Consider the following 16,092-nt stretch of genomic DNA (forward strand, 5'->3'; position numbering starts at 1 on the left):
AGAAGGGCCTTGGAAAGATCATCAACAGGAATGTGCCCCTGTGACTGCCCAGTCAGGCAGCGCCTGCCAGACACACAGCTGCCTCCAGAGTCTGCTCATGCAGGGTATGGCCCAGAGACCGGGCACCCTGCCCCTCCTCCTCCTCCACACCCACACCCCTCCACCTCCCCCGGGCACCGGCACCCCTCCTCCGGACACCTGTACCCCTCCGCCTGGTTTATCTTTCTCCTCAGCACCTGCACCAGCTACGGCACCGTGCAGTCACCTACTTATCTGTTCACTCTGCTCGTCCTGCTTTATCTGTGGGTACACAGCAGTTCACCGCCCTGCCCCCTTTCAGGAAGAACCTTCTACCTAGCTGCAGGGGGTGGGGGCCACATCCACTGGGCAGCAGAGCAATAAAGGGCTAGCCCAAGTGTGCCGGGCCACACCTTCCCCTGTCGCCACAGTGGCCGGCTCTCCTGGGAGTACTCTTGGATATACCCCGGGGCCACTTTCAGGACCTCACAACAGGCCCGAGGAGGTGGTGCGAACAGGCTGGGGCCGACGTGCCCTGACCCCCGCCATGGCTGCATCCCAGAGCCCTAGAAGGTGGGCTGAGTGAAGGGTGGGTGCATGGGTGGGCGCACGGATGGGTGGGCAGGGGATCCTCCAACAGGAGCCGGGCTGGGGCTGCATCACAGGGAAGGACACGGTGCTCTGGACACACGCCCGCCGTGCCCAACAGGGCTGCCCGGTGCTCAGAGGTCACGAGGAGAATGCAGCTCCCTGACTCCGGGGAGAGGCTGACTGGCTTTTATTGCTTTTGTACAAATTACGGCCGCTCGGAAGTGGCCCAAGGAGCAGGGTAATGGATGTCATAAACCTGCCTCATAAAGACAGAGCCTGCATCGAGGCATCAGGGCCCTGCCAGCACTGAGTGGGTCAGCAAAGGCCAATGCTGTTCAGGGAGATGGCTGGGGACGCTGAGTGCTGGGCCACTGCTGGGGAGCAAAGAGGTCTCAGGACAGCTAGAGGCACCTCAGGCACCTCCCCGCCAGCCTCCCACAGAGTACAGCTGGCCAGGGATTCGCTGCACGTTGTCTACCCACCCTCCTGCCATCTAGCACCTCCCTGGGACCCAAGCCCACCCCTGTCTCATGCTGCATCCCACCCCACCTTTAACCACAAACATCCCCGGCTCAAGAGGGCAAACCTAACGAGTGGCCTGCATGCACCCATCCAGTTACCTCAAGCTCCATTCCCTGTCCCCAGGGGGCCACCTGCTTTGCTGCCCCAAGCACAGGTCCCACCTGGACTCAGCCCTGTGAGCCCCATACCTGGGCCTCCAGAAGGTACAGCCACACCCGTCCTGCTAGGAGCAGGTGACCAAGGGTGGGAAACCAAGTGGAGAGCCAGGAGCTACGACCACCATCCCCAAGAGGAAGGGGTGGCCCAAGGCCACACGGCTGCATGTGTGCTCAGGTTGTCAGTGGAGCATACATGGGCTGCACGGACACCAGGGAGGAGCCCACATGTATGCTGAGTCATGCACATGCGGCCTCTGGTGGTGGCAGTCACTGCTCTTCCAGCTGGAGCTCAGGTGAGTCTCATTCGTGGAGGCACCCAGACAGGGCCAGGCACAGCCCCAAATGTTTGTTGAGGGCCATTAGGTGTCACATGTGCTTGCACCCCTGCTTCACCAGCAGAAGCCTGCTGTGCCCACTGCCCCAGGTAAGGAGAGCCCCGTCGGAACAGGTAAGGGGCTCTGCTGTGTGGTATGTCCATCTTACAAAGGGTGGGCACCCTCCTGCTGAGAAATGGGCCTTGGCCCCATCCCTTAAGTGCCATTGGGTTTGGTGACTGTGATGAGAGGGTGTGGGAGCCACAGCAGCAATACTGCTTCCTCCTGACGCTTGTGCCCAGGACCCTGGTCACAGCCCAGGCAGCCTGCTCAAGGACCACACAGGGAGGCTCAGGTATGGCAGTGAAGGAAGCTTCCCTAACTGTGGCCCGGGCCATGGGATTGCCTAGACTTCGGAGCCTATCAGCGCAGTGCTGGCTTGGTTGGGGCCAGGGGCTCATTTAGCTCTGGCCTGCGGCCCAGCACTGAGGCACAGCCGGGGATACAGAGCAGGCCAGAGCCGCCCCCCTCCACTGCCCCGTGGCACCCCCTCCATGGCCCCGTGGCCTTGGCCGCCCTCTTCCAAGGCCCTGAGGCTTCGGGACCAGCTGGACTCTGGGACAGAAAGCTGCTGCTATGACAGGAGGTACAAGGAAATTAGCTGTCTGCAGGCCAACCAAAATTTTACAATCAATTTCTAGAAATCTCCCAAAGGTGATCAACCAACTGGCCGATTACAAGGGGCTACTGCCCTGGCAGCTGTAGAGGCACACTGCCCAGCCCAGATGAGCCGGTGGGCATCCTGTGCCCTTCTGCACCTGGCCAGAGGCTGGCTGGCTCACACACACCCTCGGCCTTCCAGTCGCCTGGCCTGGGGAGGAGGCAGATAGATGCCCCTTCCTCCCTAGGCTGCCCTGCTCCGCTGGCAACTCCAATGGAGTCAAAGTGAGAGCCCTACCAGGCCCTCACCTCCCCCTGCATCCCCTTGCCCCTTGCTTCACACAGGAAGGCAGACTCCCCCCCACTGCAGGGCCTTTGCACTGTTTCCCATGTCACTGGTATGGCTGAGGCCTTCCTTCCCCTGCCCACTGCTCACATTCGTGCCCCTGCACCCCGGCCTCGCCCCTCCCTACCACCATGTTGCCGCTGCATTCACCACCTCCAACTAGAAGCGGCACTTTTTTGATCTATTCACCATCTTCTCCATGGCACTGTGAGGCCTGTGGGACACAGGCCATTTGGTTCTTTCCAGCACCAGTTGTTGCAGGGAGGAGGGAATACACATTATATATTGCGGGCACAGAGGAGGGGGGCTGAGGACACTGGCTGCTGCCGGGCAGGGTGGGGTGCAGGGCGGGCACAGGCACCAGAGAAGGAGCCCAGGATGGTCCTGGGAAGGGAGGGGATCCACAGACTAGCCTGCCTGCTCCTGCGGAGCCCAGCTCAGCCCCTCCAAGAGCACCTGGGCCGGGTCCTCTGAGGTTGGGGGGTTATTACCATGGTGACAGCATCCACATGAAGGGGCCCGAGACCTCCCTGGCTCATCACTGGTGGTTGCCAGTGGGCTCACCATTGTTCTGCCTCTGCAAGCACGGGGCCCTTCCAGGACACTCCATGCATCACACTCGGGGTGGGAGGGTGGGAGGGTGGGGCTGGACTCCAGCCTCAACAGGCATCCAGACCCTCAGTGCCCCCTAATAAGGGAACCCCCCAGTGCTGCTTCAGAGGCAGATGGGTCATCATGTCCCCAGCTGCATGGAGCCGAACGGAGGAAAATACTTTCCAACTAATCTCAAGACACTAAGGAGCATCTGACAGTGTGCTGGGGGCACTGCCCAAAAACTACTGGGACAGAAGCTGTTGAGGATGAGCAATAGTTGGGGATTTTCTGGGGGCAAACCTCACAGACTTAAATCCCTTTAAGTATGGCCTATAAAGCAGGTCAGACAACAATTGCCCTGAGTCACCTAGTGCGGGAACACCATTGGGGACGTGAGCCCTGCTGAGCTTGAGGCCTCACTTACAGAAAACACAAGCAGCAGGGGCTCCAGGGCACACACAGGGACACGTGGCATGCCTGCTGTCAGCCATGCACAAAAGAGGCACTGTGCCACGCTGGTCACTTTCATGCAGACATACACATGGCACGCAGGCACCCACGTGCACATACGTGCAGACACACAGGCGCAGATGTGCCTCGCCCCACCACAGCCACACAGAAACACCACCGTGCAGACACGTGTCAGCACACAAGAGGACACAGCACATACTCTTCTCTCATAAAGAGTCACGCACGAGCTACTCACGGGGCAGGTGCACGTAGAAGCCACATGCCCTACCTCTGGAACATGCGCACACACACCCACACACATGCACACACACATACACACACATTTACACACACACACAGGCCCCCCACTTGCCCTCACCCTGCCCACTCCTACGAGACAAGGGTCACCTGGGTTGCTTCTGGCTCTCATGCCCACTTGGTAGACACCAGGGACCAGCACACACATCTGCTCATGCCAGGGCCAAATGTACACAAAGGAACCTCCACGGCCCTAGCAGCAGTCTGGGCCCAACCCTGCCACCACCTGTCACTCCCGTGCAGCAGCCGTGGGGGGTTAAGTTGCAAGCAGCTGGCACATTAATTATGGGATCTTCTCCAGGAAACATTCGAAGAAACTCTTAGGGGAGAAGACCATGAATAACGCACATAATTTGGAAACAGAAGGGCTGCCTGGTGGCTGTGACAAGAGGCTACGAGGCAGGGAGACCCCAGCTGCCTGGGGGCTCTCAGGCATGAAAGGAGGCTCCAAATGGGGGGCCCTGAGCCAGGCCCCTCTCCCTTTACCTCACCCACTAGTGAGGGTTCCTGGCCCTCACTCTCCCCAGTCCCACCCTGTGCCACATAGTGTATTGTAACCAGACACCCCCCGTGTTGGCAGGTCTGCCCACTCTGTCCCTAGCTGGGTCCCAACGCTGGCACAGCTCCTGGCCAGTGTGCTGCTGGCTCAGCAAGGTGCACTCCAGGAGTGGTTGATAAGCTGAGACCGCCCAGCCTGTGGGAGGAAGGCACAGTATAGGGTGTGCTGTGACCAGGGACCTGAGGACAGCAGGGTTCCCCCAGGGAAACACTCCCAGGCATCGGGATGTGACCACCTGGAAGTGTACAGCCCCTCAGATGTAGAGCTGCCTGGGCGGCAGGCCCTGAGGCTGGGGCGCTTGGGAGTCAGGGGAGGCCCAGGGCTGCAGGGTGTCCCTGCCCCGCAGAAAATCAGCAGGTTAATTACACACCCTATAAAGAGCTGCTGTGATTTAGAGAATGAGCCCAGCAGGTCCTGGAAGTCTGGAGCTCACAGTAAATCAGGGGCTGTGGGGATGAGGCAGGTGGAGCCCAGGCCCTGCCTTCCAATGAGCCAACGGCTATAAATCTACAGAAACGGCTTTTATGGAGCTCTGGGTTTTATGGTGTCATTAACGTTTCTCCTGATACTTAAGGGGCAATGAAATGAAGTCGCAAGGAAAGGTTAGGGGCTGCTTCCCTGGGCCAGGATGGGGCAGTGGGGAGGTAATGCTCCTCAGGGCCAGAGGCAGGGAGGTGGTACTCCCCTGGGCCAGGGGCAGGGGGTGATGCTCCGCTGGGGCAGGGGCAGGGGCAGGGCCAGTGATGCTCCCCAGGGCCAGGGCCCGGGGGGTGATGCTCCCAAGGCCAGGGGCAGGGAAGTAGTGCTCCCCAAGGGTAATGCTCCCTTGGGCAGAGCCAGGGGAGTGGTGCTCCCCTGGGCCAGGGGCAGGGGGATAGTGGTCCTCAGGAGCAGGGAAGTGGCCTCCACAGAGCTGGAGTTGTCAGGTCTACAAGTCAGCCACCTCCTGCACCTCATGCCTGAGTCCAGGCAGAGCACATCGTGGAGGTGTCAAGTCCCTGGTGGGGTGGTCACTCCGCACCCAGGGCCCTTCACTCCAGGTACCTCCCGGCAGGACCCAGAGGCAGAGTGTCTCCCCTACCCCGAGTGCTCGAGGAATTCGGGGAACGAGGGCCAGCAGGTCTCCCCCAGGGCAGGACCCTGAGTGAGCGTGATGCTCCCTCCCAATCTCTGCCCGCTTTGGCCTCAGCCCCAGCCCTGTACAAAGTCCCCTCCCAGCCTTGCTGCAGGGCCAGGACCACCCCGAGGTCTCTGGTCCCGAAGGGGAAACACTCAGGACAGCTGGGAGCTGCAAAGGTACACAGGTGGCAGACTTACCGAGTAGCCTCTGCCCGAGACGGCCTGCGTAGAGCTCTGCAGGGAAGGAAGAACAGTTAGGAGGAGGGTCACAGCCCCAGTGGCTGCCCCTCCTCTGAGGACCTCCTCCTCCTGGCCCCGGACCTCAGCCTTTTTCAGAGCCCCCGTCTCTGGGTGCTGACAGGCCACTGTGCCACAGAGGAGGGTACAGCAGAGTGTCACAGGGCCCTGGCAGAGACTCAGAAGATGCAGCCCTGCCCAGCAGAGTCAACCCAACAGAGAGGCAGGCAAAGTCCCCAGGTCCCTTCATAGATGGGCTCACTCCTTGGGCACATTTCGGCCCCTCCCAGAGGGCCAGGTCCCAAACCAGCTATGGGAAACAGGTGAGGCACGCTGTTGCTGGGGCTCCGTTCATGTCCTCCCCCTCTGGCCCAGGCAGGGGGACCAATGACCACCCACCAGCCACCAGCCTCACAGGGTCACTGGGTTGCGGGGGTTGGGGGCGCGGAGGGCAGACTTCCTAGAAGGGGAGTAAATGGGTAGCCTGGGGCTAGGGGTAGCCACAGACATGCACTGTAGCCTGGAGGCCAGGGGTGAGGGGCACCCAGGAAGGTCCCTTGAGGCCACCCAGCAACACTTGACTTGACAGGGCATTTCAGATTTGGCAGGAGAAACCAGTGAGGAGATGTGCTCAGGGGGCAGCCACGCGAGGAGGGGCATTCCACCAGCACACAGGCTGGCAAGGCAGGGGGCAGAGCGCAGGAAGGGGCAACAGACGGTGGATGTGGGGGTGGTGCAGGGTGAGTGAGCTCAGGGGGCCAACACAGGCTCATGGGTCCAGAGCATGCCAGGGAGGAACGGGTTTGGCTGCAGACTCCTCCAGGAGGGTGGGGGACCACGGGTTGAGGGGTGGTGCAAGGGGCAGGAAGGGGTCCCCCCTTACTGCAGCCTAGGCACAGCACCCCATCCAGCCTTGGCTGGGGCTCTGGGACCCTTCCTTGCCCAGATGGACCCTTGCCAGGTCCTGCGGGTCCACCCTGGCGGGGGAGGGGAGCTCCCCCTGCCCTGCTGACGGGGGCGGGTGGGGTGCTATAACTGCTCTGGAGCATGTGTCCTCAGGGCCCTCCCTGAAGTGCTCAGAATCCTGCTTCACTCATCCCACCAGCAATTAGAGTCCGAAGTAGGGCAGCCCCACAGCCCCAGACAATTACCAGTCTATTTTCCCATCTTGTGGTGACAAGCTCCCGAGCTGGGCAATTAGCCTCTCCTCCCAGCCTCCCCACCAGCGCTGCGCCCTCCAGGCCTCTATTGAGATGATAATGAGAGATGCTCACTCCTTTCAGTCACCCAGAAACCCAGCCCCTGAGCCTCCAGGCTTCTGCAGCTGGGGGTCTAGGAAGACAAAAGCCTTTGGGTGGGGGGGAGGGGCCTCCGCCTGGGGCCTCTCCCCTGGTCACCATCCTAGTTCCCTGCTGCGCCCACCCACCCCCTCCTCCAAGTGGCTGTGGCCAGGGAGACCCAGAGGCCCTGAAGGGCACCCAGCACTCGCATTAGTGGCCCAATCTCAAGTGGCATCCTCTGCGTGTTGCCAGGGTCATCCCCACACTAGGCTGGATACTCAGGGACCTGTCCTCCCAGGACACTATGGGTCCCCGACCAGGCCAGCATGTGCCTCAGCGGGGCACCCTCGCTCCCCGTGGGCCTGAGGCTGCCCACCGCACCCGCCCCCCACCGCCCCGGGCCCAGAGCAGGCCCGCCCAGCAGACCAGGAGCACTGCCCACAGGGGTTCCCACTGTGGCCCTGTCTGGCAGTAGCCATGGGCCAGGGTGCACCCCCAGCAGGACAAGGTTTCCCTGTGGCTCCTGCCAGGGCCTACTCTGGGTTTCTCATTTAAACCCCTCCTAGTGGGGACTTCCTCATTAGTGAAACCTCATGTTTTAAGGAAGGCACAATGCTCAGTGCAAACGCAAAGCCCTCGGTGAGCCTTTCAATACCTGCTAAAGGTGGGGAGCAGGCCCCCTCCCCTCCCCCCCGGCTCCTGAGTGAGGGACTTGGGAGTGTTTGGCTGAGCAAGCAGCTGGGGCACTCACGTCACTGAGCTGGTCCCGAGAACTACTCCTCCGGGAGCTGGTGGCTTCGTGGAAGCTGTCATCCCCACTGTGGTGGTCGCCCCCTCTGGACGCTGTGACCTTCATCTGGGGACAGGGAGAGGGAGGCTCAGCAAACACAGACCCTGGCCCTCTGCCTGCGGAGGCAGGGTGGGGGCACATCCAGGGTCAGGCTCCTCACTTCTGCCTTGACCTGCTCACCCACACTGAGCCCCGGGCCGTGGCCCAGAGAGAGGGCAGCAGGGGCAAAGCAGGCACGGAAAGAAGCACCCAGAAGAGCAGACCGCACACGACGCCACTGCCGGCTCTGCCCTGGTTTCCTGGAGCCAGCGGGCTCCCCTGCCCCATCTCTACACCAGGGAGCTGGTCCCCGGCCTCCACGGCAGGCCACCTTTGCTGCCCCTACGGCACACACGAGCCCCAGGGTACTGCCGGCTGAGTGTGAACTGCCACTGCCCACTGTGTGCCCTAGGGCCCCCACCAGACCTCTTTGTGTCTCTGCCCTGCACCTGCACAGCAGGACGAGTGCACCCAGGAGGTCGGCTGCTGCCCAGAGTCCCCAGGCCCTGCTGTGCTCAGCACTCCACTTCTCACGCACAAGCCCTGAGGAGAGGCTTGTGTCCACTTTGTGGAGGGCAAAGCAAGCCCAGAAGGTGAAGCAGACCCAGAATTCCTGCTCCTCTTCTCCTTCTCACTGGGAAAGAACTTTAGACCCTTGCACTGACCTGCCGCAGCCAGGGAGTCACACCTCCAACCACATGGCCCAGACTTCTTGGGCTCCCCCGCTCGCTGCCTGGGGTCTGCCACCCACCACCTCCCTACCCCCAGCCCTGTATTCTGGAGCATCCCTGCAGCTCTGTCCTCTAGGTCAGCCTGCAGGGCACACACTGACCACTGTACCTTGTCTATATGCCTGGCATCTTCCTCGGAACAGACCCAACACCTGTGGGACAGCGTGGGGACACCGAGGGCATGTGAGTGTCCTGCACCCCTCGTTGCCCCTCAGCCTCCTAGCCCACCCAGCATGGTGCCCTCAAGTACAGAACCCATCCCACCACCATGGTCTGCGAGGCCTGGCCAGGGTCCAGAGCCTATGACCAGTCCTCCACGTCCAGCCTTTTTGTCTCGAGCACCCTCCAGCCTGGAGACCCTGGCTGGGCCAAAGGCCAGGATGGGTCAGCAAGGAACACTGGCTATGATCTAGAATATTCTTGAGGCCTGAGTAAACGACCCCAGGACCTGGGCCCTTCCTCCTGCAGACCCCACAGCAGGCTCGGCCAGAAGCCTCTCTCCAGGCAGCCACTCAGACCCCCTGCTCCCCAGGGCCACCCCAGGTTCCAAGTTGGAGGTACGGCCCCCCAAAGCCATGGGCCCCGTGTTGGCCAGCAGTACAAATGACAAGACAGAGCCTGTGTCCGTAGTCCATAGCCCGGGGCCCTGCACAGAGGGTCCAGGGGAGGCCCAGGGGTGGCCCAGGCCTCGGCACCCTCTCCTTCTCGGAGGCAGGCCCAGGGCAGGGTCCTGGTCCCATGCCAGGCAAGAGCCCCCACAGCACAGATTATGGGTCCCCTTTCGTTCCATCCTGGTCAGCTGAGTGCGGCACGTCCAGAGCGAGCCAGCATGGCCTCTTCTGACTGTCCCCGGGCCCAGCTGCCTCACCTGTGCAATAGGGATGCCTACCAAATCCCTCCCGCGTGACAAGGAGCATGTGCACGTCGGTGTCTGAGTGACACAGTTCCATCAACCTGAGTCGACAGGGCCAGCACCCACCAAGAAGCCGCCAGATGTCACTGTTGTCACCTGCAGAGTTCTAACTACCCTAGACCCGCCCCAGGCTTACAGAATTTGAAACTCAAACCACGTGTCATCAGGCCCTCTGGGAGATGCTGCTGTGGCTCCAGCTGAGACCCATGGCTCCAATAATTAGTAGTCACCCCATGAGCCCCACACTCACTACCGAGGGGACAGCAGCTCAGGTTGAACCCAGGGCAGGGTCCCGCCCCAGGAGAGAAAAGCTGGACCCACAGACACCTCAGGGACAGGAAAGGACTAGTGCGGGGCTGCCCTGTACAGCAGTGAAGATTGTTCACTGCACAGGTTTACCCAGTAGGAGAGAGGGAATAGAGGGGCTAAACTGCAACCCCCCACACAGCTGAGACTGGAGAAGGGAGAAAGCCACATTTCACTTCACACACTCAAAGAGGCTGTCGCCTCTCTCAACTGGGTCCCAGAAGGGATGCCTCAGCAAGACTCCTCAGCGGTACTCTGCAGGAGGGGCAGGCTGGGGTCTGTCACCCCTCCTCGAGTGGCCAGTTTTGGCTCAGAAAGCCCCATTTCCCAGAAAATCCTATAAAACTGAGTCTTACGTCCTACGAAGTACCCCAATCCCAGACACAATGGGATGAGTTTGGCTGTCCTGCAGCCCCACCTGCTACCCTAGCTGCCCAGAGACGTTACTGGCCAGGTATGTGGGGGTTGGCAGGGGCGTGTCAGGAACGGTACACATGTTTCCAGCTGGAGCTGGAGAGATGAGATCAGAGTCCCTGGGCCTTTAAGTCCATGTCTAGGGCTAGAAGGTGCTCTGATTGCCCTGGGAGGGTAAGTGGGAGCCCCTGTGCCTGTGTCCACCACTGAGCCTTGTGGTCCATCCACCTATCCACTTATCCATTCATCCATCCATCCATCCAACTCATCCATCCATTCACTCATCTACCCATTCACCCAAACACTCTCCATCCACTTATCCACCTACCCATCCATCCATCCAACCATCCATCCACTCATCTACCCATTCACCACTCATCCATCCACTCACCAATCCATCCACCCATCAGTCCATCCCCCATCTATCCACCAACCTGCCCATCCATGTCCCCATCTACACACTCATCCACCTACCCATCCACCCGTCCATCTACTCGTCCATCCACCTGTTCACCCACCTGTCTATCCATCCATCCATCATCCCACCCACCCACCCACCTATCCACCTACCTATCTATGCATCCATCCATCTATCCATCCACAGGTCCACCTGTCACCTGCCCACCCAATGCTTACAGAGTACCTATGCACTGGCTCTGTTCTGGGCAGCAAACACAATAAGACAGACATTCCCATCCTCCTGAAGCCTACAATGAAGAGACTGGCACACAGTTGGCAGATAGCTACAAGTACCAAGACAACAGCAGAGAAAAAAGACAAGGCTGCCAAGGTGGAGGAGCCCTAACATGGAGTGCCTGAGGCTTCTGTGGTGTGAGGACACCATGGCTGGTTTCAGCTGCCAACAGTCTGAAAACCGGCTCACAAACGGCTCTTGCAAGGTGGCAGGCCAGCAGAGCAGGCTCTCAGACTTGTGGGGATGGGACTCCGCCTTCAGACTGAGGGACATGTAGAAACGTGGCATTGCCTTCAGTCTGGCAGGGTCAGGTCCTGGCTCTCAGAAAGGTGGGTAGAGCACAACTCCTTTGGACTAGCATGACAGGGCACTGTCATCAGATTAGTGGGGCTAAGGATACTACTTCCTGGTGGTGGCATACCACAAGCTCTCCGACAGGGACAGAATGGCCACGGCAACTCACCCATGAAGAAGCCCAGACTCCTCAGGCTGCTACCCACTCTTGCGATCCCTCCCCTTCCCTGACCTCTCCCCCACGGGGCCGTCTAGTCCAGGCTCCACTGCACATCCCGGGAGGAAGCGTCTATGTCCTGGGCTGGCCGGCAAGCACACTGGGCCACAGACAGGCAACACGGGGTTGCCCTTGGTGATCAGGCCACGGGGTGGTGGGTGTGGGGGTGAGGGGAGTGGGTGGCCAGTGCAGAGGACATTGCAAAGGGCCCCAGAGGGAGGACACAGCAGTGCCCCTGGGCAGACAGGAGACAGCCCGTGGCTATCCCAGGCCTGGCTGCCCCCAGGATTTCCTACTACTTGCTCTCCCAGTCCCTGGGGCTCGGTGGGGCCTCCTGACCCCAGAACCTACAACCCATCCCACCTGGCATGTGCAACCACTGCCTTCCCCGTGGCACATGGCAGCAGTGAACATGTCATGTCATTGCTGTGTTCAGTTCAGCATATGCACCCTCTCAGCGGCAGGGCCTGAACCCATGGTCGGCAGAGGCCTGCTCTTGGTCCAGTGCTATGGAGAAGCAGGGTAGAGGCGGCCGCAGGGAGCCCCGAGGCTTGGGGCATGGCCACAGAGCAAGGCCAGCCCAGGGAGGCGCCCTTCTCACAGACAGTGCGATCATGCGTGGGTGGGCAGGGCTGGCGGGAGCAGGCGACCCCCCTCCCCCCTACAAGGCTGCATGCATAGCTTCTGGACTCTGGGCTCTGTCATGTGCATGCATCCCCTCCCCGCTCCCCACCCTTGAACATGAACAATAGCTCACAGCTCAGCTTGGGTGTTTCCAGGCTGGCATCCCCCCACTGATGGCAGCATCTGTTGGTGAAGTGAAGTCATAACCCACTGAGACATGAGACATGCAGTCCTTGGGGCTGCATGCAGGGTCAGACGCGACCAGTTGGGAGGACATCCTGCTGCACCACTCCTCTGGTCGGCTAACACCTACTTGGGTTATAAGCTGGATTCTGCTTTCTCCAGAAATCCTTCTCGATGCTCTGTCCACTCCTGCATCAGCCAGGCTGGGCTAGGGACCGTTCAGGACCCTGGGGCCCCAAGTGTCCCTCTGAAAGTGAAGCAGCATCCCAGATTGGCTTGTCTGTCTCCTGCACTGTGCGGTGAATGCTCCGTGGACAGAGGCAGGACCAGGCGCAGTGAAGGGGGTTCAAGCAATGCAAGTGTTCCCACAGACAGCCCAGTACCAGGAGCAAACTGCTGCTCTCTGACACTGGCCACCCTTCCACTGCCCCATGCTCCTCCACTGAGACAGGGACGGGTCGATGGGGAGACAATGGATGGGCCGCAGATGGACAGATGTGTAAGATGCACAACACATCGAGGGATGCTAGTGAGGCCACCACCCTAGAAGACACATGGCTAGCAGGCTCTGGGCCTGCTACACACAAGCTGTGGGCCCTATCTGTGCACAGGTGTGGTCCCCCTTGCTAGAGGGACAAGATGAGCAACCACATCCAGCGCCCAGAACTATTAGAGTGGGCACAGAGAGATGGAGTGGGGTCCCCTGGGCTCCATCTGGCCTCTGTCACTTTTTGGCTTGGCCCTGGAGCCTGCTTGATCACTGTCCCCATCTTTCTGAAAGACTAATGACCTGATCAAGCCACCCAGAACCTCCTCGTGCCTGCAGAAGCCTCCTGCTCATCAGCTGCCCGTGTGGCCAGCTGGCCCACTGACCAACCACGGATGCCAGCCCACCACCACCAAGAGTTCTTAAAAGCATCCGTCAGTTCATGCCCTGCACTGGTTACCACCCCCGGCGGTAGGCCTCTGCAGGAGAGTGCCCTCCTAAGTGCCAGGCCTGCCGGAAGAGGCTCCCTGAGCCCCGATCTACAGCGGCCCCTTTTCCCTTTGGACACTGGCCTGCTGGCCAAAGTCCCTCCACCTGTTCCAAGGTGTCTTCCCCACTGGAACTCCTCCTCTCTGAAGGTAGGGATTGTCTTCTGTCCTGTTCCTGCTGCATCCCAGGGCCCAAACAGGGGCCAGGTGGGGCCAGGTAGGGTGGGTCCTGCCACTCTGGGCAACGCATCTCTCCTCTACCCTCTCAACAGAGCCTGTGTTCAAGCCCTCCAGGCTGTCCAGAGCCCAACTCTCAGTTCCCATGAGCACCACAGCTGGCAATGGGAGCCCTGGGCTTGCAGCAGTCCCACCCCAGCACCTGCAGGCCAGCCTACGGCTCCTGAAGCTGCCCTGGGAAGGAACCTGAGAAGGCCTGGCAAGAGGGCTCAAGAGACGGCTCTGTGAGAGAGAACTGGGGCGGCACCACAGTGACAGCAGCAAAGACAAATCCAGAGCACCAGGCACCGGCAGATGGACTTGCATTTGTCTTGTGTGTGTGCGTGCGCACGAGATGTGTAGCATGGGTGACCCCCCACCTGATGGATGACGAAGCAGGCCAGAAAGGTGGAGGGGTGGAGCACGAGAAGGGTGGCAGGCAGGAGGTGAGCCCCGGCTGCAGAGCTGCACCACAGCGTGCGTGGACGCCACGGCTGGGGGCCGCGGCAATCCTGGAAGCCCCGTGCGCCGCATGGAGCTGCAAACCTGGTGTGAGAATGAGCCAGGGTGGGGACAGCTATTTGCACAAGTAGGAGCCGGCCGTTCACACCAGCTCAGGACCTGCCGCTGTTCTGAGAGGGGTTCAATTAATGCTCCACTCCCAATGCCGCTGGGGGAGGAGCAACGTAACCCGGCCTAACCCCACCACGCAGAAGGGAAAACCCGGTACTGAGGGGCAGAGTCCGCTGCCCAGGGCCACATAGCGAGCCTCAGGGCACCTAGAGCTGACGTTGGCCAAGGTGGAGCATCCGGAACTCTGCCATGACCCCCACCTGCCTCCCCTAGCATCTGCCTCAGCCCGGCTGCGGGTCACGCGACCTGGTCGTAAGTGAAGGCAGGTGCACAGGGTGTGAGGGCCCTGGGGCAGGGAAGCCCCGGAGGGTGGATGGTGCAGAAGCTGAAGCTCGAGGATCATCAGTCAGCCAGAAGTAAGAGTCAAGGCAGGAGAGGGACACAGGTCACCAGGAATGAGAGGGCAGGGAGAACCTTCCAGAACACTTTGAGCAAGGGGTGGGCATGGTCAAATGGGCTCCAAAGAGGAACCTCACTACCTGCAGATGGCAGAGAGACAGGGCCCAGGAGGACAGGGGCTGCCTTCCAGGGAAGGGTCAAGGTCGAGGACACAGGCTACAGGAATGGAGCTGCCCAGGTGTGGACCCTGCTCACCCAGCACCCTGGCAGTCTCAGCTGCTGAACTGCTGCTTCTGGGTTCTCCTCGTCATCCTCGTCTGAAACGTGGCGGTGACCTCGCCTGCTCCTTCCTGGGTGTGGCCAGCCACGTTGGAGGCGCTGCTGGGGCTAACCGTGGGGCCTGGGCAGCTGGAGCTCAGCTCCTGTCAGGCGCTGCGAGACCATCGCGGCCGGCGGGGCGCGGAGCTCTCCGCCTCATGGAGCTAATGTCCTCAGCAGACACAGTCCCACGCCGATGGCCCGCTGCGGCACGGTCCGCAGGGTCAGGCTGCACTTTCCTGGCGGCCTGCGCCCCTCCCCTCAGCGCATTCGGGGCCCCTGCAGCGCAGCCTCAGCTCTGCGGTCAGACCCTGGTCACTGGGGATCCTCGTTGTCACCCAGCCAGCGGGGCCTGTGTCGTCGGTGCTTTCAAAGAACTGGCTTTGCGGCTCTGCCAGTGTCCTCGCTGCTTTCCGGTTGGCTAATTTCCACTCTTCCCCGTCATCCCTTTGTCTGGACCCACCCTCTCCAGCTCTGGGCAGTCCCGGGCCTCGTGCCTGTCCCCTCCCCCAGCACACACACCAGTGTCACTGAGCGCGGACAAAGAGTTTTTCTCGCCGTTTCCTTTGGGTCACTTTCAGGGCAATCCTTTGGAGACATGCACGAGGTGGAAGCCAAGGACTGGCCGCGTGTGGCAAGGACGGAGCAGCAAGGGGCGGTTATGCGCGTCCAGCCCCACCCCCCGGGCGATGCCCGCTCTCCCCGTCTGGGCCCGTTCACACTCCGCTACAGGCCCCGCGGCATCCGAGCGGATACCCAGCCTACAGCTCCATGGGAACTTCGGGGCTGATGCGCTCAGCACGGGGATCCGAAGCGGGGCTGGCAGAGCGTGGGAGGAGGCTCATGGAGACAGGTCACTGTGGGCTCTACCCACGCTGCACCACCCTCCACACCCCATAGAATCGGAGCCACGAGGGAACGGAGCATGTGGATGGGCTGGTCTGAACGGAGGAGGGCTAGATACGTGCCGCTTTCCAAAGCTTGCCAGAAAGGGGAAATGTCCCACTGACTTCCATACTCACTATACATTGAAATGATACAACTTTGGACACAGAAAGTTCAATATTGTCTCTTGAATTTCAACGTGGCTGCAAGAGGGGCTACCACCATGTGGCTCTCACCATAACCCATCACACGGCACATCACACCAAGCTCCATCTATAGGTTCAGACATGCCTTTTAACAGGATCCTGGGGCCCCTCTAGGGGCCCCTCAAGTCTGGGCACCCCAACCCCAGCAC

At 60.8% G+C, this 16,092-nt stretch overlaps 1 protein-coding gene across 24 annotated transcripts in view; it reads right to left on the reverse strand.

Annotated features, from left to right (window-relative positions):
• The window catches only part of FBRSL1 (fibrosin like 1), a 77,174-nt gene that overhangs the window by 38,796 nt on the left and 22,286 nt on the right, over positions 1–16,092 (reverse strand). For all 24 annotated transcript variants that reach the window (XR_011994612.1, XM_072722550.1, XM_072722549.1 and 21 more), the window contains exons 3-4: positions 7,918–8,022; positions 5,848–5,883 (exon numbers count right to left, since the gene is read on the reverse strand). Coding sequence is in view for 23 of the 24 variants with exons in the window: in XM_072722550.1 (XP_072578651.1) it covers positions 5,848–5,883; positions 7,918–8,022 (141 nt within the window). In the remaining variant the exon portion in view is untranslated. The remainder of the gene's footprint in view (positions 1–5,847; positions 5,884–7,917; positions 8,023–16,092) is intronic.

The sequence above is a fragment of the Vulpes vulpes genome, chromosome 10 (assembly GCF_048418805.1).
Source record: "Vulpes vulpes isolate BD-2025 chromosome 10, VulVul3, whole genome shotgun sequence".
In the NCBI taxonomy this organism is placed as follows: Eukaryota; Metazoa; Chordata; class Mammalia; order Carnivora; family Canidae; genus Vulpes; species Vulpes vulpes.